The 24,088-nt window shown below is 42.4% G+C and overlaps 1 protein-coding gene across 1 annotated transcript; it reads right to left on the bottom strand.

Annotated features, from left to right (window-relative positions):
• Positions 1-1,239: 1,239 nt before the first annotated feature.
• kif26bb (kinesin family member 26Bb) lies at positions 1,240-23,112 on the bottom strand. The gene is made up of 15 exons (XM_029497119.1): positions 22,882-23,112; positions 19,482-19,952; positions 17,104-17,225; positions 16,847-17,018; positions 13,793-14,002; positions 13,251-13,344; positions 11,102-11,373; positions 9,971-10,148; positions 9,660-9,798; positions 9,379-9,538; positions 8,047-9,250; positions 6,085-7,350; positions 4,253-4,422; positions 2,009-2,159; positions 1,240-1,451 (listed from the first exon to the last, which is right to left on the bottom strand). Exons 1-15 carry the CDS (start codon positions 23,110-23,112, stop codon positions 1,240-1,242), a joined length of 5,052 nt encoding a protein of 1,683 aa, XP_029352979.1.
• Between the last annotated feature and the right edge of the window lie 976 nt (positions 23,113-24,088).

The raw sequence follows: 24,088 nt of genomic DNA, 5'->3' as shown, positions 1-24,088 counted from the left end.
TTGATCGCAGACCGCCTGACCTCTGAAGAGAGGGAAAGCATTCACAGCGGTGTCTCTGTTGGCAGTAACTTCAGAAAACCTTGTCCTTCAATGCTTCACTCGTCTCCTCAGACAACAGCTCTCTCACTGTTTCACAGCTCAGAGAAACTGCTTTGTTTTCCTGATATTGTTCACTTCAACCAAGCTTGATTTTAATTTTAGAAGTGCATTCTACAATAGTTTGAAAAGGTATGAAATACAGTTGTATTTTAATAATTGTATTTAGCACCAAAATATATGTGCAAAATGGCATCAGTTTATTTTTTCCTTTTTGGATAGCAAGGCAGCGCCAAACCTTATTGAAAAAAAGAAGCATCTTAAAAATGGACTAGTCTGGTCCAGTTCTAAGTTTTGCCGGAAAACAGAAATTGACTTTCTAGTGAAAACACAATTGTGTATGTCTGCTGCCGAAAATCATAATTTTAGTTACCAGGTTTAGATCTGTGTAAATATAAACACGGGAACATAAAAGTCACAGTAAAATGCACTTCACTGAGGTCTATTGTGAGTCACTGAGTGGTAGTGTGCACTTAGAATCCATAATTCGAAGACAATGAGGTACATGTATGTATCAAATTTCCCAGAAACAACTTAAACATAGTGAAAGATAATAATTTTACAAATATTCTTCAGGATCCGTGTGCACTTGTACAGCAGCTACAGTACTTATATCTAATATTTAGCCTATTGTCCACTTAGTGTTAAAAATAACCAAGACCCAAGAAACAAGCTGGGTCTCGTGGTTTATTACCTTTGAGCAAATTGTTGATGTTTTTAATACCCAGCAGTACAAAGGGGCATATTTGTCCTTTGACCATACTGTATAAGAGTGAGTGAAACTTATATGATTTCTGAAAGAAAATTGAGAGTGAATTCTATAAATCAGCCCTTTGTGTGTGAAGGATTCCTGCAAGCTGGAGGGTCTTAGCTTTGACTTTTGTCCTCCCAGTGAAAGGGAGTTGGGGGGGGGGTATCATGGAAATGTCATTGTACAAAGCCCCAGTCTTTAGCACATGGCTCATTTAAAGGGATCAGAGGTAATGGGCTAGCTGAGAACATGAAGCGTTTGTAGTATTGAAATGGTATGTTGGAGGAGGGTTAAGTGCTCTACAGGTATTCAGGTGTTACAGATAAAAAGATTAAACACAAGCTAAGAGGAGAGGAGTGAGTTAAAGAGATGGATCCTCTAAACATCACTTGTCACGTTTGACCTCGGATTCCTTTAAAGGCTCTGCGCTCTGGAGCTTTTCGCCGTCTCTTCTTCTGCCTTCTCCTGGTGGCGACATCGAAGCAGGTGACCATCATAACGTTGGCCTTGCAGCGGTTGACCCTGTTCTCCAACCGAGCCGTCACCACCTCAAGGGCCTCCAGATGCTCCAGAGAGTCCACCTCGAACGTCTGCCATAGGTCGACTGCAGAGAAATGAGTGAGGTAACCTATGTGCCACTGCATTCAGATGTATGATGACAACATTACAGTAATCTTTAATGGTAATTCAACTTTTTTACAGCCCCCAATGAAAAAAAAAAGGGATGTGTCATTTCAAACCTATAACTATCACATTATATGTGGAACCACCCAAATTATTGGTATTTCATTATGAGACTGGCTTTGCTGGTGTTGCAGTTTGAAATTGTTATCCTGGCTATCCCTGACAACCATATTGTGTAACATATTTTATCCTCTATGTTTGGAAATTACTAATAGTGGAGTAAAGCTAACAAACAGTAATAAATATCAATTGCAGTTAGTTTGAATGAATAAACCAATCCATAGGCCTAGTTTGCTCTATCTTCACTATGTAATTGAAGAAATAATTCATAACAATGGTTGGCCCCGGCCCTATTTATCAGGTTACACACTACAGACACCAATTACTACACAGTCTATCTGTAAAACGAAAATGAAAAATTAAACAACTCAAAAGCACAACATTGTTTTGCATAAAAAAAAAAACCCTTTGACTTACACTCTTGGTTCCACTTGGCAGGCTCCAGCATGAGGTTGTGTTTTGCCTGTTCCAGCTCTCTCCTCAGGTTGTTGTATTTGCCTCGGACCTCTGAGATCCTCTGTTGACGGTGCTCCAAAAATTTCAACTTGGCACTGAAGCGTGCAGGGCCCTGAAAACACACACACACACACACACACATATTTCACTTTTTTTTTTTTTTTATTTATGCTCATATCGCACTAAATGAAAATGAAAAATTTATGTGCAAAATATTACCCAGTCTTAAGTAATCCCACCTGCATAACAGTGATTCACTACTGTTCTCATTAATAAGTCATAATAATAACTAACACTTGGTGATCACAGGCAGGTTCTGGAGTCAGGAGGAGCATTTTTTTCTGGTTTCTAAGCTGGATAATGATAATGTTTCCTCATAATGTGTCCTTGAAGAATGAAGTCAAGCCAAAAAAATATGCGGTTCGTACCTTGCGTTCACATTTAACTTTAACCTATGAGTGCAATTAAGACAGTGAACCTACAACAACCAGTGTCCCCTTGGTTTTAGACACGCCACCTCGCAGCTCTCCTGCCTCACTTCACTTTGAGCTGCCCCTCCTGCCTCACGAAAACCTCCTTCATACACAAACTGTAGCAGGTTGGTTATCATGCACTCTGTATCTCTCTTGCTCCACACACAGCACATCATGAATGCCATCTGAGTGCAGAAACGGCACCTCTGGGGACGGAAATCAGACAGATCTGTAGGCTACTAAATACAATTATCATGCTGACTTTGTAACACTGGTTCAAAGGTCAATATTTGCACATTTTTATGGGGCAACAAAACATATGAACACAAGTGTTGTGAGATAGTGATGTCTTAAATGCATGGGGGTTATTCAAAAGCAAGATACAGAATGTAATATTTGCCATATTCTCAAAAAAAAAACATCTCTTTTCTTTCACCTTGAACGGGTGGTATTTGTTTCACTTTCAGCGTGCTTTATTCGTCGCTGCAAGCATTGACCCAATTTCCCCCATGTGGTCATTAAAATTGTATCAAAGTTGCTGTGCCTGAGACTGGTGGAGGCGGGGAATAGTCCCGCGAGGCCAGAGCTCATGTCACTGGGGCATTACGTCACCGTATGCACCTGACCTTGTTTTCAAGCACATTTCAAATGTGCACGCGAGACGGGCTCTTCTACTTAACCTTCATTACCCAGGGTCAGTTCCCTGAACATGGTGTTATTCAGGAACATGATGCCTTACATTAGCTGTGTGGCAGCTGCCCAATGCTACAATAATCCTTCTGTGTGTAGTCGTGGCTTCCTCAGTGGCACTGTAGGAAGGGTGTGTCAATCATCCATTTCTCAACCAGATTTTTCCTCCATGTGAGCAAACAGCCATAAGTGTGAGCCCTAACCTTTAAGCAGCTGTTGATGGGGTGAAGCCACTGAAAAAGCTGGGTTTGGTTTTCACGTTTCCAGTTACATGTCTAGACGCTTTTACATTATTCATCGTTTTTTGGATAGGATGACATCGAAAACTACTTAATAATACCTTATCAAGTCTCAATACGTTTAGATTAACAAGTATTTATCTAAACAAATTCATGACTAAGACTTCATTTTAATTTGAGTTGTTAGGGCCAGCCTAATTTATGTTCACAGCCTGCCACCTGGAAATATGATGAGTTGAAATATGAAATGTTGACTGAATATGTCTGACGTAATCAAATCAAGGGCAAAGCCTCCTAAACTACAGCCCTTACTGTTCACAGGCATATTTTGTGCGCTCAAGGAAGATGGATACGTTTTCCTTCTTTCTTCCTTTCTTTTTTTTGGTGACCTGAACTCAACGCCATGTAAAACTAAAATCATTTGGAAAGCTTCATGAGACTGCTTGAATTTCCCATCAGTCTCAACAGCAGAGGCAGCCTGTGCCAAGCTGAAATGACTCATTGTCAAATTGGCCACAGTTCTGGGAATAAGACAGTTTTAAAAAATACATTTCTTATCTGGTGCCAATTTATCTTCCTCTCCACTGAAGTGCCAGTCAAAACATTTTTCTACATTGCGCTTTGGCAATATAAAACAAGCAAGAAGAGAAGAGATTTTAGAAAATCCAACCAACAATAAGCCCCAAACTCTAAAAGAAGTTTGGTGTAGCAGCATTTCCTCGAATGTTGGCTTAAGTAAATACATTTTTAAAAAATTGTAATGCCCTTTAACCTCCAAATAAAAACCAAAATAAACCCAGCACCTGTTTGCCTGCACCTGCTCTTTTCTGCATCCTCTGCACATTGTCGATCTCGTAGACCTTGATCTCGTAGGCCTCTGGGATTCCCCGATCCAGCCAGCGTGACCGCAGACCACTAGCCGAGCGTCTCAGGGACGGGGCTGTGTCGTGGGAAAGGCGACGCTGCTGAGTACCTACAGCAGGGTGAGGTAGAAAGTGCAGTGAAATTCTGTATCACATCCTGTTTTATTTCTCTTCTCCCCTCTATCAAAACCTTCTGTGCCATGTACTGCTGAGATATCCCGAATTCTACCGACATACCTAATAAAACCACATGAAAGGTCTTCATTGTATTATGCCATTTTTATTGTAATTTTGAGTGAATTGTTTGCCACTGTGAACTGCTAGCAAAAGTGCTAGCAGGGAGAAAGGAAACAGCTGTGTGCCACACAATTCAAAACCTTGTCATAGAAATACAGTAAATGGCATAAACTAAATTTTCAGCAATCCTGGCGAAATATAATGTAGTTTTGCTCTGAGGACATATTTTTTTACAAATGAATGAATTTGTTCATGATGCTCATGGATCTACAAGTACTCCTGAGCTACTACACTCTACACTAAAAGCATCACACTACACAATAAGAATAAATGTATACGATAGATAAAGGCTTGTATCTCTGAGTGCCCTTCAACATGTGCACTTCTGGAACATTCTGCCTGAGGGCGGCTGCCGCCACCATTATTTCTCATTATTCTCAAACCAGACCTCAGACCTCAAAGTTGACAAGCCAATTCAGGAGAACACTGTGTATGTTTTATAGTATTAAGGGCCTAAGTTAATTTCACTTCAGTATACATGTATAACCTTTTATAGATTTTCTCAAAATGTAAGCCCTTTAATACAAAGGGATACTTTAAAAATGCTTTGTTTTTAACTGCCCCATTAGCAGTGGCATCACTCTATTAGTCATAATTTCAATAAACATGCTAGTAAATGTTTTCTCTAAGTAACATCATTATAAGGTGCTGTTAGTTCGCACGGACACATCTCTATTCATAATTCATTGTATCAGCCAAAACTTTAATTTTCTGCATTCATGCCTCCATTAGCAAGAGCCAACACTGGGCTCATATATTAATGATGGGACCGCCTACACAATTCAGCTTTTAATGCCAGTAAGGAAATTAGGTGACTGACTGCATTCTACAGATGTGTGTCATCCCGAATTAATGTCACATTAAAAAGTTATGTGGTCAGATTATAAACCAAAATCTATGAAAATGTAGGTTTGTTTATGGTTTGAAGTTGCATATACACGTTTATATCTAGAGAAGAAATTATACAGCAGATTTATGCAGCATTATTAACATTAAAAAGCATATTTTCATCTTTTGTTTGAAGAAACAAAAGTGAATTTTATTAATACAGTTAGCTCAGGTGTCATGTAGCAAAATCTTACAGTAATTAATGGAACTTTTCTGCACCTGTCACGGACGCCAACATACCAAACCATCAGGATACACTCAAAATAACAGGAAAAGTCTCTGTTATTAACTGCATTAAGTGGTACTAAGCGTGATAGTAAAAAAGACAAGCCTGCCAGTTGATATTCAAATCATGTTAGAGTGAACAAAAACCATTGAGTGGTAAAAGTTAACCAGTCTAAAATGTCCAAGTAACCTTTGAAGTAGAACATCCAATTTTAGACTTTTTTAAACTAGTAAAGCAAATCTATACACAAAGATCGACAACACACAATAAGTACTCAGCACCAGGTTTAGGCTCTGATCTTTCCACCTGAGAAAGTCAATGAGTTCAGTTCATAAAAGGCCAGTTAATCCAGGTGTTTTACCTGTGCTGCCTTTCCTGCGAGATGATCGGCAGCTGCGAGCAACACTGAGGACAGAGGCGCTCCTGTCGCTTACAGAGTCTCTGTTTGACGTGCTGCTGCCCGTGGGCTCACTGTCCCTCACCATGCTGTCATAGCCGCTGCTGACCATACTGTTCCTGTTGGAGAAGTACAGCGATGTCTTCCCCATTGCAGGTGGCAAATCGCCACTCAACACGCTGGTGGTGTCGCTCGCGTGCCCACTCAGGTGATCAGGTGTGCGTGGAGCAGTCACTTGACTATAGGGAGAAGGAAGAGCGGGAAAATGGTGCACACCTCCTGAAGTCGGGCTGGATGCTCTTTCCTTAAGGAGGTCTGAGAGGCGACCGTTTACAAACCCTTGAATGACTGATTTTGTGGACGAGCACGTGGAGCTCTGGCTTGGAGTTCGACTGATGGAGTGCAAAGACCTTGGGGGGGAAGATGAGAGAAACGAGGATGTGCGCTCAAAGCTCACAGTTTTACTGTCTGGGGAAAGACTGGCACTACGATTGATGGACTGCCGCAGGCTTTTGTGGGAGAGACTGAGGTTCTTGACGCTGGGGGCTGAGAGTCGACGTACTTTGGGGGCAGCCATCTTGAGCTTCCCAACAGCAGAGAGCTTGTAATGGGTATGCTTGGCAGATTGAGTTACAGGGTTTTCAGAGGAGAAAAGGTGAGGGCTATTGTCAGGCTGAGGATTCTTCCTTAGGCTCCTGCTGGCTCTTGGTAAAGTACAATGTCCCTCATTATTCCCTTTATAGCCTCCCCTACAAGCCCCTTCAACACTCCCCTTGGAGCTCCCTTTAGAGCTCATAGAGGTGGTGCTGCCGCCTCGTTCGAGTGTTGGGAAGTTGTTTGGGGTTCTCCCAAGGGAATTTGTCCTGCTAGCCAGCTGCTCCAATTTTGTGTTGAACAGCTTCCCACTGTCTTCATAGGGTAACATCATCCTCTCGCACATATCGTCATGTTTCATTCTTAGGCCAGAGGCCTCAAACAAAGATCCAACATCCTTTCTGGGAGCAACACTATCTTTCTGTTTGTGCTCTGTTACGTATTTCCGAGGAGAGGAGACTTTGCGGCTGTGGTTCCCTGGGGAATGCTGTCTGCCATGCCTCCTCTCTAGAGTTACCCCCGGGCTACATGGGGTGGATGATGTCATTTCCCTGGGGGGTCTGTGGGCGTCTACCATGTGGGCGCCATGGTAGCTGTCTTGGTGGTTGGCACTTTGCCAGCCTCTAGGCAAACTACCTGTTTTAAAGAAAGCAGAGGCGGTTTCCAAGCAACCAGGTGAAGCACCAATTCTCCTGGGGGCATTCCCAACATGTTTGCTTTCTTTTCCTCCCCCCTCCTCCCCCCTTTGAGTGTTAGTGAAATAAACATGTTCCTTGTCTCTGGGGGTTCTCTTGTCTGCGCTCCTCGCTTGCTTTTCACACATTTTGTCCTTGGCACTTTCCTCGCAGAATGTCAGATCTTCAGACACCATCGTGTCAAATGAAATTTGTCGAAAAGGTGAGATGCATACCATGTCAGAATTTTTGACTTTTGTTTCAGACGCAAAAGCTCCACTTCTTTTCTCAAGTGTTTGCCTGCCTTCTGGACATTGCACATTATTTCTTTTGAGCTCTGCCTTGACTCCTGGAAAAGTGTCATGGGTAGTTTCTTTTTGTTTATCACCACCCGAATCACAATCTACATCTGTGTTAATCAGCATGGGATTAATAAATGAAGGCAAATACCTTTTCTCCCGAGACTGATACTGAGGCTTTGCAGTGTTAGTCTCTGTGGCCACAGGCTGAGCTGCAGAGCTTTTGGTTGTATTAGAGGGATCTGTAGCTCCTGATTCTTCACTGATATTGCTGATTATCCTGATTGGCTGACAGCTGGTTGAACAATGAGCACGTGCCTGTGACTGGGTAGTGTCTCTGATGCAAATAATGTTTCCACCCGTCCTTCCTCTGTCCAACCCTCCACTGATGGTCACCTCCTCTACCATAGAGAAGACAAGTTCATCTTGACCTTTAAGGTCTAGTGGTTGTTGAACAGTCACTGTGATGGTAGCCTTCATTTCTTTAGTGTCCTCTGTGGGGCCATTAGGTAAGATGTCCCCACGTATAACACTAGTAGCAAGGGATTGTGAAGATGAGCAGGATGAAGACGGAGATATTGGAGAGCTCTTGCCAACCGGTGAGGTCCTTTTGTCTGATTTGAACCAGTCAGCAAATTCAGGACCCCCTTGTTTTCCTGAAGACTGAACTTCTCGGGAATCGGTGACAGCAGTGCTCTGAGCTGCCGCATCATAGTCCTGAGAAGGGAGCTTAACACCTGACATAAGAGTTGCAGTACTGTGGAGCTCAGAACGACTGGTCCTACTCAGACTGAGAGTTTGATTCAGGAGCTCCTCACTAGAACTGGTCGCACTGCACTCCTCACAGTCATACAGACCTGAATCCTCTCTCTGAAAGCTGTCTCCAGGGAAGGCACCATCTGTTTGCTTTTCTCCAACAGAGGCTTGGCTGCAGCCTAAACCCTGACTCAGTAACATCTGTGGCGCTTCTGATGATTTGGTGTCTGCCTGTTTCCCTGTTTCTTTCTGGGGTTGTGATTTGGTTGCAACATTTTTAACCGAGGGGCCCTTTGTGGAACACTTAAGCGCTTCCATTGTCATCTCACTTCCATCAATACAGCCCAAACGCTCCTGAAGTTCAGCAAAAGTTTCACATTTGAGGCAGTCCCTCTCTGGCGGCTTCATATCTGCTTTGAGCACCTCAGAATGCCCTTGAACACTTTCTTGGTTCTTGTTCTCTCCTTGCAACTGAGGAATTCTCAGAAGCTCTTGGAGGAGAGCAGTAAACTCTGGGTCATCCAAGTCAGCATTTTTAGGATGCAAAGAAGGTATGATAGGCACAAATTCAGGTTGTGCCAGCCTTGGAGCTGCTTTAGAGTGAACAAAGCCATCTGAGTCTATTTGGATGACTGTGTCGCAGGACTGATCACTACTGGAATGCTCATCCAGTTCGCCACGTAGACGGAAAGGATGGATATCTACATCTACTTCATCGGTGGAGTGGAAGGCCCGGAGAGACAAAGACTGAGGCCCTCTCTTTTCTCTAGTTAAACTCCTCCCGCAAGGAGAGCATGAGGTGGATTGCTGTTGAATAAAGAAGAATCACAGTATTTTAGAATTTCACTCGCATAAACCATTGAGGTGGAATGGAAATTATCACATTTTTGAGCAGTGCAGTTTTAAACCCCCCCCTTAAAAAAATTACACGTTACCTTCGTTCTTTTTTGTGTCCTGCGAATCCGAGAAGCCAGCTGGATGGTGGATAAAGACTCTTGAAGGTGTGCCAATGAATCAGCAACTTCAGCTATCACTGCAGTGTGGCAATTTGTGTGACCCAAGGACTCGCGAAGGAGCATCGTCAACTTGCTTCCCCTGTCCAGAGATGGATCATTGTGAAACATTTTTATGTAGTTCCTAATTTAGTCTGTTATATATCTGAATACATATGGAGTTGACCATACAATGAATTCATATTTCGTAGTAGCATTCTTACTTGTTGGGGGTAGTTTTATGACCACTTAGTAGTGACAAGACCACAGGTCCCAGCTCAGCATGAGGAGGTTTGTTTCTGCTCACGCCCCTCATACCACTACGCACATCTATCATGGTCAACTTAGTAGGGCCACGGGAACCTAAGGGTGGGGATCAGAGGAGAGTGTTTACAAAAAAGGGTTTGAATCCTTTCAAATGTGCAAAAAAAGAGCACGCAAGTTATAGAATACATATCAAATCTGTGAATTCAGGATTAACTATGGATACTTCCAAAAATTCAGCAACCCCTGTCACAGAATATTGCGTAACTACCTTTGCCAATGGTGTTGCTCTCTGTTCGAGGGGGCTGGATGTGGAGAGTGAAGAGCATTATGGAGCTGTGCGACAGGTACGTGACAAAGTCGTTGTGCCGACGTGCTGTGATGGCCGCGTCTAGGAGGGAAGCAGCACGCTCAGCGGTGGGGGCCTTCACCCGGTTATGGTTACGTAGCTAGAATGAAGTTGAGAGAGTAGTCAGAAAGAGTTGCATGGATGGAATATCCTCATTTAATATTTAAATGTTAGGATGATTTATTTATTTGTTTATTGCCAGTCACTGCGCCAGGATACTGATCTGTTTATATTATGGAACTGAATTAATATTATCCTTTTAACAGGGTGTTCTGGTATAACTGCTCCCATTCATACTGTACGTTTCCTCAGAGACTTCTACTCCCATCCGGTGCAACATAATGGTAAACAGCAATGTGATGGAGGGAGAGCCACTCACTGATTATCCAAACAGATGTACATTTTTATGCCGTCTCATAAGTTTCCTTCATTGGCAACATCATCTTCTCACACATGTTGTACACCATTTGAACACTTGACTCTCAAATTGACGATAATTACATAATATTTATAGACAGCAGCTAACATATAATTCCAAGTGAGGAATCCAGCTCAAGGCCTGTGATGTCACTGGCACCCACTGGAAATAAAAGGGTAATTTCTTTTATGGCCAATAAAAATGTCCAGTTGTGTAGTAATAGAGAGTCTATCTTGTTCGCAGCTGTTAAAACACGTGTTAAATTAAACTGGATTGTGTGCTTTGCAGTATGTTTGAATTGAGTCTCTGAAGCACAGCCAAGAACTTGTCACTTGTCTGGAACAAATAGTAAAGCACTAGCTGTCTGGTTTTCAGATTTGGGACAGATTTGTTTAGGTTTACAAAACTGATTAAATACTGATTAGACTGCACAAAGTCAAGCCAATAATAATAAGTAAAATCTAGGTTTTGCTGATGATAATTAATGAAGTAATGAATCCTCCACCAAGTCAGATCAATGAATCTTTGTGTCATTGCAAGACAAGCAGGGAGAGATACAGTAGAAGCAGCTGTTTGTGTGTGTGTATATAATAAGCGCTCTTTTTTCTTGGCAGAAATATTTTTCGTCATCTTACTTGTATCCCATAGACAGGGTCCTCTTGGAGTCTAATTCGGGCTCTCGGGCTGTCCTGGATATTCCCTAATGAGGGCACGACCTCCCCCAGTAGATCTCTCAGTGTGTCCTCTTCACCACAGCAGAGCTCGATGGCAGACACTGACACAGACAGATCGGTCCAGGTCTTCTCTCTCCTTCGCTCAATGGCACTGTACAGCCAGGAGATGGCACAGGGAATCAGCCCGAGCTTCTGGATGCTCTCATCACTCCCCACCATGCTGGACCAGGAGCCTGGGTATACAAAAAACACATGACCTACATATCTACTGGTATACAGGTATACTCTGTTAACACATACAAAAAAATATACCGTTTGGAACTGATATTTTCACGATTTATCTGTAAATATCACACTAATATGGTCAAGGTGTCTGTCTACAGTTCCTGTATGGATTAAGCTTCGCTGACACCATTCAGTAAATATGTGGCTTCCACCAGCAGCTTAGGGTTAGGCCTAGGGTTGGTGTGCTGATCTTCGCAAGAAGACTGGATATAACTAGCTTTATATGAGCGTTTAAAAATGTACTAACATGTCGCATTTTGTTTATTTGATCCAAACAAAAACTTCAACACAAGAATTAAATTTTGTGTCTTCATGTGCCAGAATATTTGCGACCTGACAAGAATTTAACCAAAATAACTGCCTCCCGATTTACTTGTGGAGAGTCCAGGATCCGCAGACCATATCTGCAGTATCAGGGGTTTGAGCCTCTGCAGCTGAACCCAAAGCACGCTGCGGCAAACAAAATTGGCCTGGTCACAGGTGGGAAGCCAGTTAGCGTTGTCACTGTCTGCATAATGGGAACGTAGCCTGAGGGAGACAGTGTGTGGCTCCATGCATTATATCCCCCTGTTAAAACTTGGCAGGAAGGGCAGACGCTGCTGATAACACCATGTTTCACCGAGGCAGCACATGTCTGTCCACAACCTTTTCCAAGACAGTGTCTTCATAACCCAGTTAGATCAAAACATGCCCACCTCTATACTGCTTTGGGTAGGGAATGGAGCTGAGGCTGTTCTGTTGAAGCTTTTGTCAGACTGAGGGAGGCTGGTATCATCTTAACTGGGTTGGAAAAATGATTAATGCTTCCATGCCAACAGTCCTTGCTGACAGCGCCTAAATGTGTAGGTGATTGGGCTTTACTGGCAATATGAATCATTGTATAAATGAAGACCGAGATGCACAGAAACATGGCCACAATCACACAGATTTTCTTTATGGACTGATGCCACACTGTATCTCCTATTGTCCTTTGGGCCCATGTTAGATTTGAGTTATAGGCCTGTTTTATGCTCTCTTGTCTTATCCAAACTCTAATTGAATGAGGATAAGAGAATTGGGTTACTCCAATTAAAGGGCGAGCTGCCTGCCGTTATTCAGAGAGAATGGTATTCTGCGGAGGAGATTGATATCCCCCTGGCTGTGGGCCACATGTAGTCTGTATTGGCCAACTAATTCAATCAGATTTACGGAGAGTGGCGTCATGTGAAAAAGCAGCTCCAAGGAGACCCTGTCCTTACCTTAACGTGTGTGTGTGTGTGTGTGTGTGTGTGTGTGTGCAAATCTATTAAACCCCTTCACCGACGCTAAGTGCAGGGTCCCATCTCTCTAATAGCAACATATTAAAGTCCATTTTGTTTACAGTCCTTCTCTGAGCTCAGTGCTTGAGCAGAATAAAATAAAACATGTCTTTTTGTGCAGTAAGCTAAAATACCAATGACCAGCTTTTAAAGCGTATGTATATGTCCTGTATAATTGATGAATACACTTTTATTTCCAGACTAACAGGTGAGAGACGGAACAGCAAAGAAGGAAGGAGTGGAGATGGCTACACTATTTGGAGAAAAATGACAGAAAAGGGACAAATGGAGCAAGCAAGAGTAGCAAAAAGGTAGGATGGCTGGAGATGTGTATCAAGACTGATAAGAGGACAGAAAGATAAAATGCGGATGGGAAGATTAAGTGATACTGGACGAGTGAACGATGGCAGGAGTGGGACGGGGTGCAGGAGGAGGAAGCGTGGGTTGGCTGCTAAGCGTAGCTAAAAGCATCTCACTCTCATCTTTAGATTTTAACCCATGGCCTCTCACTGTGACCGATTACTCACCCACAGCAGCACATCCCAAACCCAGGACACATCCATCGCTGCCACTGAGCACACAGCGGATGACATCAGCCAAGACGCCTGCACACACCTCAGCCTGGTCAGACAGAACAAAGCATCCTGAGCTTCGTATGATTCATCTCCACACGGAGAAAGAACATCCAATGAAATGTAAGAGCTGAAGCAGTTGAGGGATAAATACTGGTTTTGTACATTCCCTTGGGCTCCGATATTGTAAGCAGAGCTTGAAGAAAGTTGAATATAATTGATGGACTGTATAATTATGGTGGTTATCCAGGCCCTATCAGTTTTCAGGTCATCAGACAGAGAGAGCAAACTAGCCGTGGTATGTAGTCTTCACAGGGGAGTGAAAACACCATTTTGTATACTCGAACAAAGAATGCGCTACTCTCATGTTACACCATCTAGTATCTTTCAGAGTAAAATGATTCCAGTAGACACATCAGTGCTAAGAAAGTACAAAGAGAAACATTTTATTTCATTTCTAAATGACAGGCAGCAGTAATCAGGATAAAAACCCAAACCTGGTTTGACTCCTGAGGGTAGGCAGCATCAAAGTTGAATGTTTTCAGGAGATTTTTGCCATCCCTGCCACATGTCAATGCAGTGGGTTTTTGGCTACTGCTGATTGGTTCCATTATAGTGACCCTTTTTTTGGATGGGTCAACCTGGAGAACCGGTGGTTGGCGTTGGCCCCCTGACAGTGTTGGACTTACTCTCAGCACCACTTTGACCTGTATAAGAAATGGAATGGGAAGGAGAACCATGTTTAGAATTACACTTTGTTATAAAAATGTGAAAAAGATTTTGAATACACTTTGTGTTGTAAGTAGTGCTTTGCTTTAAACTCTGATGTTGCAGTTGGAGTGTGTGTCAGTAGAGCCACCAGTCCAAAATATCTCAACTTCGATTAGCACATTAACCCGAGCAGCACTTAGTGTTCAGTGCTCATAAGTAAATATAAATATAAATATGCAAACTTTAATCTGACATGTCATCATGATAATCATGTCAATGCAAGTAGAATAACTTTCAGCATTTAGCTCTAACCCTAACCCAAGTTCAAAATCCAAGATGGCTGCCTCTCCATTTGGTTTTTATGGGTAATGTAGAACTTAATGTGTTGTCGTGAACTGGTATTTCTGACAGTGCCAAGCATCAAGAAGATTCTGATTTGCTGTGCTAGAACATGTAAATGAATAAAGTAGTTTTGTTTCAGTGTAAATTTAAAACTCACCCACTTTTGATTGGAGAGCAACAGAAATGAACAATAATAATAACAATAAAGAATTCAAATTTTACACGCACAAAACAAAAAGCATTTGCATCTCTAGATACCTTAAATAAGTTATAAAATATGTTTTTTGTCATCTGATTTCCTGGATTGCTTGTATATTATACGAAAAAATAAGTTGAGACCATTTAGTCTAATAGGCTAATATATCTTGTTGCTACTTACATCCAGCTTATGTGTGTATGAGGCTAACACTGCATCACTAGTACACAGCTGCAGTCCGGGACCAAACCTTTTACAAGGACTGTTTGAGGAAGCATAGCAGTTCTATTAACCTTAGTCTTGTATTCATACTGTGTATTTATACATGGGAAAGTTTTATACTACACTAAGCTGTGAAGTTGAATTATTTATTAAATGCAAAGAGCTGTGTATCCTCAGTTTTCCATGTGAACATGTATTTAAATTGTTTCAGAAGAAGCCCCTGACCCCCTCAGCAGAGAATCTCAGCAGCAAGATGGAGGTTTAACTTTGGAAAAGAAATAAAAAATAAGTATCCTCATAGCAAATTGAGACGTCGTAACCATCCGATGAGAACACAGGTATCTGAGAAAACTAAGATAAACTTAATAAAACACAAAATATTCAAATTTGTTGTTCAAAGCCGCCTGTTATAGCTGCATTTTACTTTTCCATTACATAAATAAAGCTGTACGAGGGAGAGATGTACTTCAGCTTCAAGCTCCTGACCGTCAGCCCTGGGAGCCTGAGCTACTATTTTATGCAATGTAGCTTGCAAGAAACCTCAGTTGCTAATGGGAAGTCGTGCCAGAACACAGTGGTAAATGCCAAAAAGGGTGAGGTTTGAGTAGTGCGAACAGAGAGCTAATTATGGTGTGCTTTGCTGCTGTGAATGTTTGCAAGCAGAATCCCTGTATCGTAGCCTTGAACACATCTGGCTGTGTTTTGACAGAACCCCCCCCCCAAAAATGAGCAGCAGATGTTTAAAGTTTAATTGAGCAAAAGGTAAATCAGGGTTTTTGTTTGTTTGCTTATTTAGTTTTTTTTTTTTTTTTTGTGTGTGTGTGCCTTTTTTTTCCTTGATATAGACAGCCTGTTGATCAAATTATTGTTGAAACTACATATGCACTTACAACTGCATGGTGATGCATACCCCCTGCTATATTTCTGCACATCATGACATTAATCCCTTAATGCAGTTCTCTACAGGAAGCCTGAGAATTTAGAGGCTTTAAGGTCTTAAATTAGGTTTGATCCTGAGTCTGACAGTCATTTAACAAAGCCTTAGACTGCAGGAAGTCAGGGCAATATTTTTCTCACAAAAGGAAATATAGCTGTCTGTAATCCAATTATGAAGTTTTTCATCAGGATTCAGGTCTTCAAGATGGCAAAAGGCTCAGTACACCAAAACATCTAGTCAGATGCGGTTTTGTTGAAAATGAGCAGGACTGCATGGGACCACAATGACATCATCCAGCATTGACTATTTGAAAACGAGACAGCCATGTTCCATCTGCCACATGATGAATTTCCAATGTCTCTTAAAGATTTTTTTTCCTCTTCTCTCCTGGTCATAATTTCAATACCTTATGCAAGATGCAGCTCCCTAACTCTATTGAGCATGTGTCAAACTGTATTTATGAGGGTTCAATTATTTAAGCGACCCATTTAAAGGCAGAGAAAATCCTCCTCCGCTCCCACACACAAATATTCTTGCACACTGAGGCGCACTGGGCTGAGTGCTCAGGCAGGTGCATCTAGCAGTGGGGTCTACCCGAGCCCTCATCTGAAACTCTAGACTAAGCCCAAGAGTCCATCTAGGAGACAAGGCAAGGGCAGGCAGCCATATTGATCTAGCCAGTCTCTCCCAGAGGACAGAAGAGGAGGGGCCGAACAAGATGGAGACATTAGCACCACATTACAGTGTATCATGAAGGATGAGTGATACAGGATCTCCTCCCAATTGACTGCAATCTCTTTACTCCACAGCAAGGGTGGTAACAACACTTCCAAGGTGGTGGTTGTGGGTGAGAACGTAGTATATGCTTTCAAAGGAACTATCCATCCACACCTACCACACGGAACTTCCCACAGGTCTTTGTCTTTGTCTGTCTCTAAATTTATGTCTTCTAATACTACATCTTCATTTGTCTCAGGAAACACATCAGATGGCTGTTATCTATATTCAATCAGAGGAAATTTTTCTAATTGGAGTCGAAATGATCAGAATTTTTTGGAGCAGAAGATAATTGATATTTTCTAGGAAACTGAAAAAAATCTGCATGACTGTAATTTTACAGGAATTTCAAGCTCCACGGTCTACCTTGCCAACATTGGGTGAGTCTTTGGTTCGGGTGGCAGCTTGGAGCAGGCAGGAGGGGACAGGCGGTGGATTTTTCTGGATAATCTCCCTGAAGCAGGTGGAGAAATGCGTGGGAGCTGGATCAGAAGCCTGGCCTTTTTTCCTCGATGTCAGGTTGAGCTTCTCGGCTGCCCTGCAGGGTAGAAGGGAGGCACCATAACACGCCGCTGAAACCAGACACATATTTCCTGTTTTAACCCATATGCAGCTTTATTTACCTGGCCAAAAAGGACATAGCAGCGGTGTTGGCGATGTTCACCACTCTGGAGATGTTGGGGATCTTTGAGCTTGTCTGTACAATCCCAGCACCTCCACAGGCCAGTGTTGCATCATCTGCAGCCTGCTGGGGAGAAAGCTCATTATAAAAATCCAAATTTGTAATTGCTCTCCAGCACCCACTCCAAAAGGTTATCTTGTGAATTACTCTGGGGACAAACATGGGGTGCATCTTTTTAAGTAGGGCATCCAGTCTGACAGCACACTGGGTTAAACATGCACCATTAAATCATATTTCAGCTGTAAATGGCTGCACATGGAGTGGGAGGGAATGATTCTGAGAGCAGCAGTGACTGCTGCCTGAGTGTAAGACACGACCCAGTTGAAGTAGTGGAGTTCACATACCGTCATGGCCTCTGACACACAGTCACACACCATCAGTCAAGCAGCTTTATATAAAGTCATTCCAACGCAGTGTGTGTTTTGCACTCATTCATAACGCTGTGTGTGTGCAACATGGCGTATTCAGCATGCATCTGCTGCTGCCCAGCGTGAAGTCACTGTGCCTCGCCGCAGGCCTCAAAGCCGACATCTCTGTTTTACAGTACTCTTGTGTACCGCTCTCAGGCTCCACAGCTTATCAGTGTCTCAGCCTTTTTAGGGTATGATAACGACGTCAGATACGTTTTTGTTTTTTTTTTCATCTTAATAATGTCCAGCCATGCCAGTTAGTGGCATGTTAAGAGAACAACAGCAGTGGCTTTGAAGTAGACTGGAAGGAGATAGCAAAGACGGAGCCAAGTCGATGCGATATACCTTCAAAGCTGATATAGATAAAGTACACACACGGCACTTTCCATGCCCCTATTCCCTTCTTTGTGACTTACATCTTCTGTCATAACCTATTTTTATCTTTACCTTTTCTTTCCCGCTGGACTTATTTTTCTCTTTTATCATCTCTTGTTTTCCTCTCTCCTCTCTAAGCCTCCACACCATCATCCTTTCTGCTCTTTCCCTCAATTTCCTTTTTGCTTCCACTACTGTTTTTTGCCTCCTGTATCTTTTCTCCTCTCCATTTTCACTTCTCTCACACTATTTCACCTCAGCTAAACAAACCCGTTTTTGAGCCTCTCCTATCCTGGGTCTGCATGACAAATTTCTGATACAGTCTTGCTCAACTCAGGACACTTTTATTTGACTAAAACTGTTGTATTGTTGTTAATGACTCTCATTTGGTGATGTGGTTAATTACAAAATTTCTTCAAGGGCCTAACCAAATATTTTTTTTTCTCCTAAAGTGTTTTTATTACTCTTACCACGATGACCAGGCTGTTGCTGCTGGTACGCTCATACTGGTCATATATGAGGGTAAGCATAAGCAACATTGGAGGATTTACAGATTTTTTTTATGTTACAAAAAGAAAACCTAGCCTTAGCTGGTTTGTGTTGTCTTGACTGTTACCTTCCAAAGAACAGCAGTGAGCTGATAATGCTAGCTTTGCCAAGATGTGATCTTATGAACAGATCTAGTTTTGATCTAAAATGTAACAATGTAACAAATTTCCATGGCATTGAAAGTAAAAATGGGTCAGCTTGTTAGCCAAACATAATTTTAAAACTATATTAAAGCAAATACAAAATGTGTATCTCATATATTTGTAGCGCAAAGGTTGAGAAGAACAGTCACCTTTCAAACACTTTCCTGTCCATCACGCTCACTCACTCACTCCTATGCATACCACCTCATTATGTGGAGAAATCCAAAGATGAATAGAAAAGAGCTGCTATGTCTTTTACAGTTTCTTGTATGACTCAAATAGTTTTGTCAGGGAGTGGTTTATCAAATTTATTTTAATGTGTCATGGTGTCTAAACAGATTTCCTGTCAATGTTCACAGGATATGAACAGATAATAAGTCAGAGGAAGGATATTTGGATAATCCTTCAATCCAAAAGGATCAGATGTGAAAAGAAACTCAACATCCTCATATAAAACTGTTCCTGCTTCATAAGCTTTCTCATTGGAGACATGGAAAAGGAGGGTTCAATCTGCCTCCATCACAGTAATGCATATTTCACCAGCCACCCTGTTAAATATGACCATCCCCCTATTGATCACAAGCGTATTTTGACTTGCTGGCTTTTATGACAGGGGTAAATCATGACCCAATTTCATTCCATTAGCAAAAGTACTTTTAAACAATGTCCTTGGCCATAGGATCTAAATTGGCTCTGATTAGGCACTGTGAATCATTGCCTTGCTGGCACGTGCACCCGTAAAGATGTACTTTACCCATATAGATCATTAAAAGGAGGAGGGGGTGTTCACTGAGGGATGTGTTATGTGTGATTTAGTGGTAAGAGAAAGCTTTTAGGGGTACCTTATGGAAAGGGTAGACGGTGACATCATCAGTGTTGAATTTCGACGTGACCAGCTGATGCTGCTCCTCTACCCAGCGGTCCATATTGGGGTTTGGCAGCTTGGGCCCCCTCCGCCTGAGGGTTTGAGGGGTCCTCTGAGGCGTCCTGGGGCTCTGTGGGCTGTGGGGACTGTGGGTTCGGCTGTGCGGTTGATGTGCAGCCATGGCAGCATCCCTTGGACCCCTATCCACATGCTTTGTCTCACTTTGTCCCAGCAGTGAGTTGGTGCTGAGGCCGGGTTCAAAGGGAGGCTTAGCTAATGACTGACCCCTGCTCAGAGCCAGGTGGATGGCTTCCTGTTTGAGCTCATTCAGGTTTGTACCACAGGCTGCACACCAGCCCTGCTCCCTCTCTCTGTCTCTAGATTCAGTGGCAGACCGACTATGGACTCGAAGGTTATCCGTAAGAAATGCTGACAGGTCGCCAGAGTCCTGCAGAAAAAAACAGTGGACATAGCTTTAGATTTGAAAACTGTAATCTGACTAATAAGATCCTAATAAGATCAGATGCCATACAAGCTTCCACGGAGGACATAATAACAAAGCTAATTTGCTTATCTATCTTGATAATCGCACGAATAATCATTTAGCGTTTGAGTCAACAAAAGACACTGCAGACAATCTTAGCACTTAAAGTAATCATGAAGTCAGTAGTGCTGATTAAAGGTTCCATGCATGTTAATGCCTTCTGTGATTATAAAGCAGGTCTAGGTTCTATATTAACACTGTGAAGGTTAAAAAGGGCTCAGTCCACAGAGAAATGCACAGAAGTTAAGCAGACATCAGGACCTTGTGATGTCAGAACAAAGTAGTCATCCCCCCTCAGTCATACCACAAGCCCCGCCCACCTGTGTCACACATCCAACATGGTTTGCTTTCTCTGACTGTTCACCTGAAATCTGCTATTTATTGGATCTCTCAGAAAGCAGTCAGCCAGTCAGAGGAGGCACTCAGATTCCCTCCTCTGATTGGCTCGCTGACCTGTTGTTACCAAGCCTCTAGAGAGAAGCCATCAAGATGAGATATAAAACCACATATGTCTCTTCTTGTGAATATGAACACTTTAAATAATACACAGGAAAGCTGTAACTTTGGGGTGTTTAGTACCAGTGCTGTCAACGGAAGGGAACTATATCACTAACTCACTCACTCATCTTCTACCACTTTTCCATTTTTGGGTTGCAACGGGTGCTGGAGCCAATCCCAGCTCACTCTGGGTGAGGGCGGGGTCACCCTGGACAGGTCACCAGTCCATCACAGGGCCAACACACAGAGACAGACAGAGACCAACAACCGCACACACTCACAGTCATATCTACAGACAGTTTAGAGTCACCAGTTAACCCAAACATGATGTCATTGGCCAGTGGGAGGAAACCCACACAGACACGGGGAAAACATGCAGACTCCACACAGAAAGGCCCCAGGCCGGGAACCAAACCCATGACCTTCTTGTTTTGGGGCAACAGCACTAATCACTTTTACTCCATGCTGCCACTGCAAATTAAACATGTCATGAATCGTGACTCTGTTGTTACACAAAAATGTTTTGAGACCAACATGTCATCTTGCAGTTTTCATGAAGCATTTCATTTTCACTTAATATTTGTAAATTGAATCTGGTTTTATAGCTGTCGAGACTACACAATACGAAAAAACATTTTTTAAATGGGAAGTTTTTTATTTTGTTTTTTTTATAAATGAGCGCTGCACAGTTACTCAGCATCATCTTTTTTGTGGACTCATATCATGATGATTAAATGATGCTGTGTTACTTTTTGACACAAGTTTGTCATCTGAACTCCTTGTCTGCACCCAGGCGGACACATCTCACAAAATGAGCATCAAGCATCAAACCATCTTCTTGGGCATTTTCGTGTCACGTCCTGTTTGGTCTGTCTTTTACACCTCGTAACATCCAACACACTGACTCAGTCCCTACCTCTCCCTGTATCCACCACATCCATCCTGCCAGAACATTGCCAATGACCTATATTTCGTTACAGGACCACTCCGCTATGATGTAAAACAAAGTCATTCAGACTCCAAAAGTGCTGAATCATTGCAGTCAAAATTTACTTCCTACATAAAATAATAACAAGCGGTGGCCAAATGAATGTCCTGATATTCTCCTGCTATAACTTAGACACATTAAGTAAATTGAAACTTTCAATTTCAGGTGTGGCCACACATTGCATTTGATCATGAGAAATGTTCTGTAGTAGTAAAATGGGTAACTGGACCATCTTAGATTGCAGTTTCTTATAAAAGATAACATCATGGAGCCATGATGCTTTTGAGAAATCATGTTTAGATCAATAAACCTGCTTAAACCAGTTTATCAGATTTCTAGTGACCATGTCTGTGGCCACAAGATACCCTCTCTCTCCACTGTGGTCTGTCTAAAAACACGACGCTGACTGAGCCCCATTCCACTAAACGGGACAAAAATAAAGTGTTCCCTCTGTGGATGGGTTTGTGGGGATGACACAGGGATGCTGAGATGAAATATTCATGCCCATTTAAAACCACTCATGCAGGAATGGCACTGGTTTACTTTGTCGATTGGAGTGTGTTTGATGGATGCTTGTGGTGACAAATGCACAGATGGATGCAGAAGTATATGGCTTTGCATTCTTCTCCTGAGCAGCAGTGTAAAAACTGATTCTCCCCCATGACATTAATATGATTTTGTTATTTTCTTGGACAAACATTGCCAAAACATGTGTAGTAGTAGTTTATACGTGGAGTTGTAATATATATAATACATGCAACTAATGACTACTTTCACTGCATTTTTTTTTTCCTGGTCAGTTTGTGAATTGTAAAATGTCAGACATAATAGAAACTCATTGGATTTTCTCATAACATGAGTCAGAATGTTCAAGCTCATCAGCTTACAATGAAAAGCATGCACAGTTTAACCTTGAACAATTCTTTTGAATAGTTTTCATCCAAAACGTGGTGCTGAACAATTTTCTGTTGATCACTGATGGATGTAGACCGTTTTATATTTTTGTTCTTTCTTTCTTTCTTTTTTTTTTTTTTTTTCCATTTCTAGAACTCTAAAATTAGTTCACATATATTGAACGCTGGGCAAAAAATCTCAAGCAAGCGTATGACCTTGCAAGTTTATTATGATTAAGTAAAATTATCAGATTAGTTAAATAGTTATCATTTATCATTGTTATAAGTAGCATTTTGTTAACTATTATCTTCATAACACCATATACTGACAAGTTTCTTTTGTCCCAGCCAACTCCTGAGCCCAAACGCAATTTACAGTCTGAGCGGGATGACCTGAAGGTGCGTTTATGGTCCTACACACATCCAGCTCCATCCGAACATCGCGGGTACTGACCTTGCTGGAGAAGTGATGGTGAACAGCCAGACTCAGAGCCTGTTTCTTCAGAGCAACAAGGGTCGCCGAGCACTTCTCACAACATGCAACTTTCCCATCGGACCTCCCAAAGCCTGGATTCGCCGCCACGGAGCCTCTGCATATAGTCCCGAACACATTGGTCCTGATGCGGTCTCCGACGGACCCGGGCAGGGACCTGTAGGAGGGGACGGCGTCTGCTCTCTGGCACATATTCCGACGCGGGTCGCCCCTGGACCCTCCGGCACCCTCGGGAGTCGGGCGCTCCTTGGATCGGCCGTCTCTCCTTTTAATAGTTGGAGAAAAGCCGGCAGGCTGACAGTGAGGCTGCACTTCTGGGCTCTGAGAAATAAATCATTATAAGAAGGATGTATGTGGGCTTTGGGCTGTGGAAAATTAGATATCAATCGACATGAACAACTGTAACCACACCCAAATGCTTTTTTCTGGCAGAGCAACAATATTAGCCTTCCAGGAAAGTCTTGACCATGGAGCCTTTTACAAATGTGAACAAACTGCGCTCAGTGGGAATAAATCTTACTTACCCAGTGTGCTCCTCTGACCGAGACAGGATATTTATCTCCTCTTCCAGTCAGAGATGACATGACAACTTGTTAATATTTAAAAAGATATCCGAACAAAGGCACGGCCCACTTTTATTCAATTTTGCCAACGCTCCATGAATGGAAAGCCAAAATATATCAGTCATGATACTTGAATGAAAAAATGGGACAAACTAAAAGGCGATGGGCACTGACTGAGAGCTGAAGTGATGACTGTGGATCAGAGGACGCGGAGGGAGCGCACTGGAGGACACTTCATGATTCTACATGTCTGTTTATCATAACCTCCTGAGGGAGGCGGTAGGGAGCAAGTCTGCAGACCCACACTGTCAAAGAGATCACACTGAATATTAGTTCTTTTCTTTCCTTTTAAGAAATAATCCCAAATGAATATCGCTGCTACAGCAGAGCTACTCACATTTATTTGACTCTTCTGGCATCAGACTCAGGGTATGGACTTGCATTCACATGCACAGATCACTGAGATTTTCCTGAAATATTATAACAGGATATCAATATATTTCCTTTAATGTGACTTCTGGGTTTATTGCTACAGGGGTCACTTTGACAGAAACGATAAGAGAAACTGCGCAGCTAGAATAGATTTAGCTTCTGTGTATTGAGCT

The sequence above is a fragment of the Echeneis naucrates genome, chromosome 24, assembly GCF_900963305.1.
Source record: "Echeneis naucrates chromosome 24, fEcheNa1.1, whole genome shotgun sequence".
NCBI classification, from domain to species: Eukaryota; Metazoa; Chordata; class Actinopteri; order Carangiformes; family Echeneidae; genus Echeneis; species Echeneis naucrates.
This window is presented reverse-complemented; position numbering and strand designations above follow the sequence as displayed.

Excerpts from the sequence above, each read along its gene's own strand:
- kif26bb (XM_029497119.1), bottom strand. The coding sequence starts at position 23,112 with ATGTGCCAGAGAGCAGACGCCGTCCCCTCCTACAGGTCCCTGCCCGGG. Across the intron at positions 11,374-13,250 it reads TTTGGGATGTGCTGCTGTGG|GCTCCTGGTCCAGCATGGTG; the intron begins GTGAGTAATCGG and ends TTGTATACCCAG. Across the intron at positions 9,799-9,970 it reads GAGCAACACCATTGGCAAAG|GTTCCCGTGGCCCTACTAAG; the intron begins GTAGTTACGCAA and ends CCCCACCCTTAG.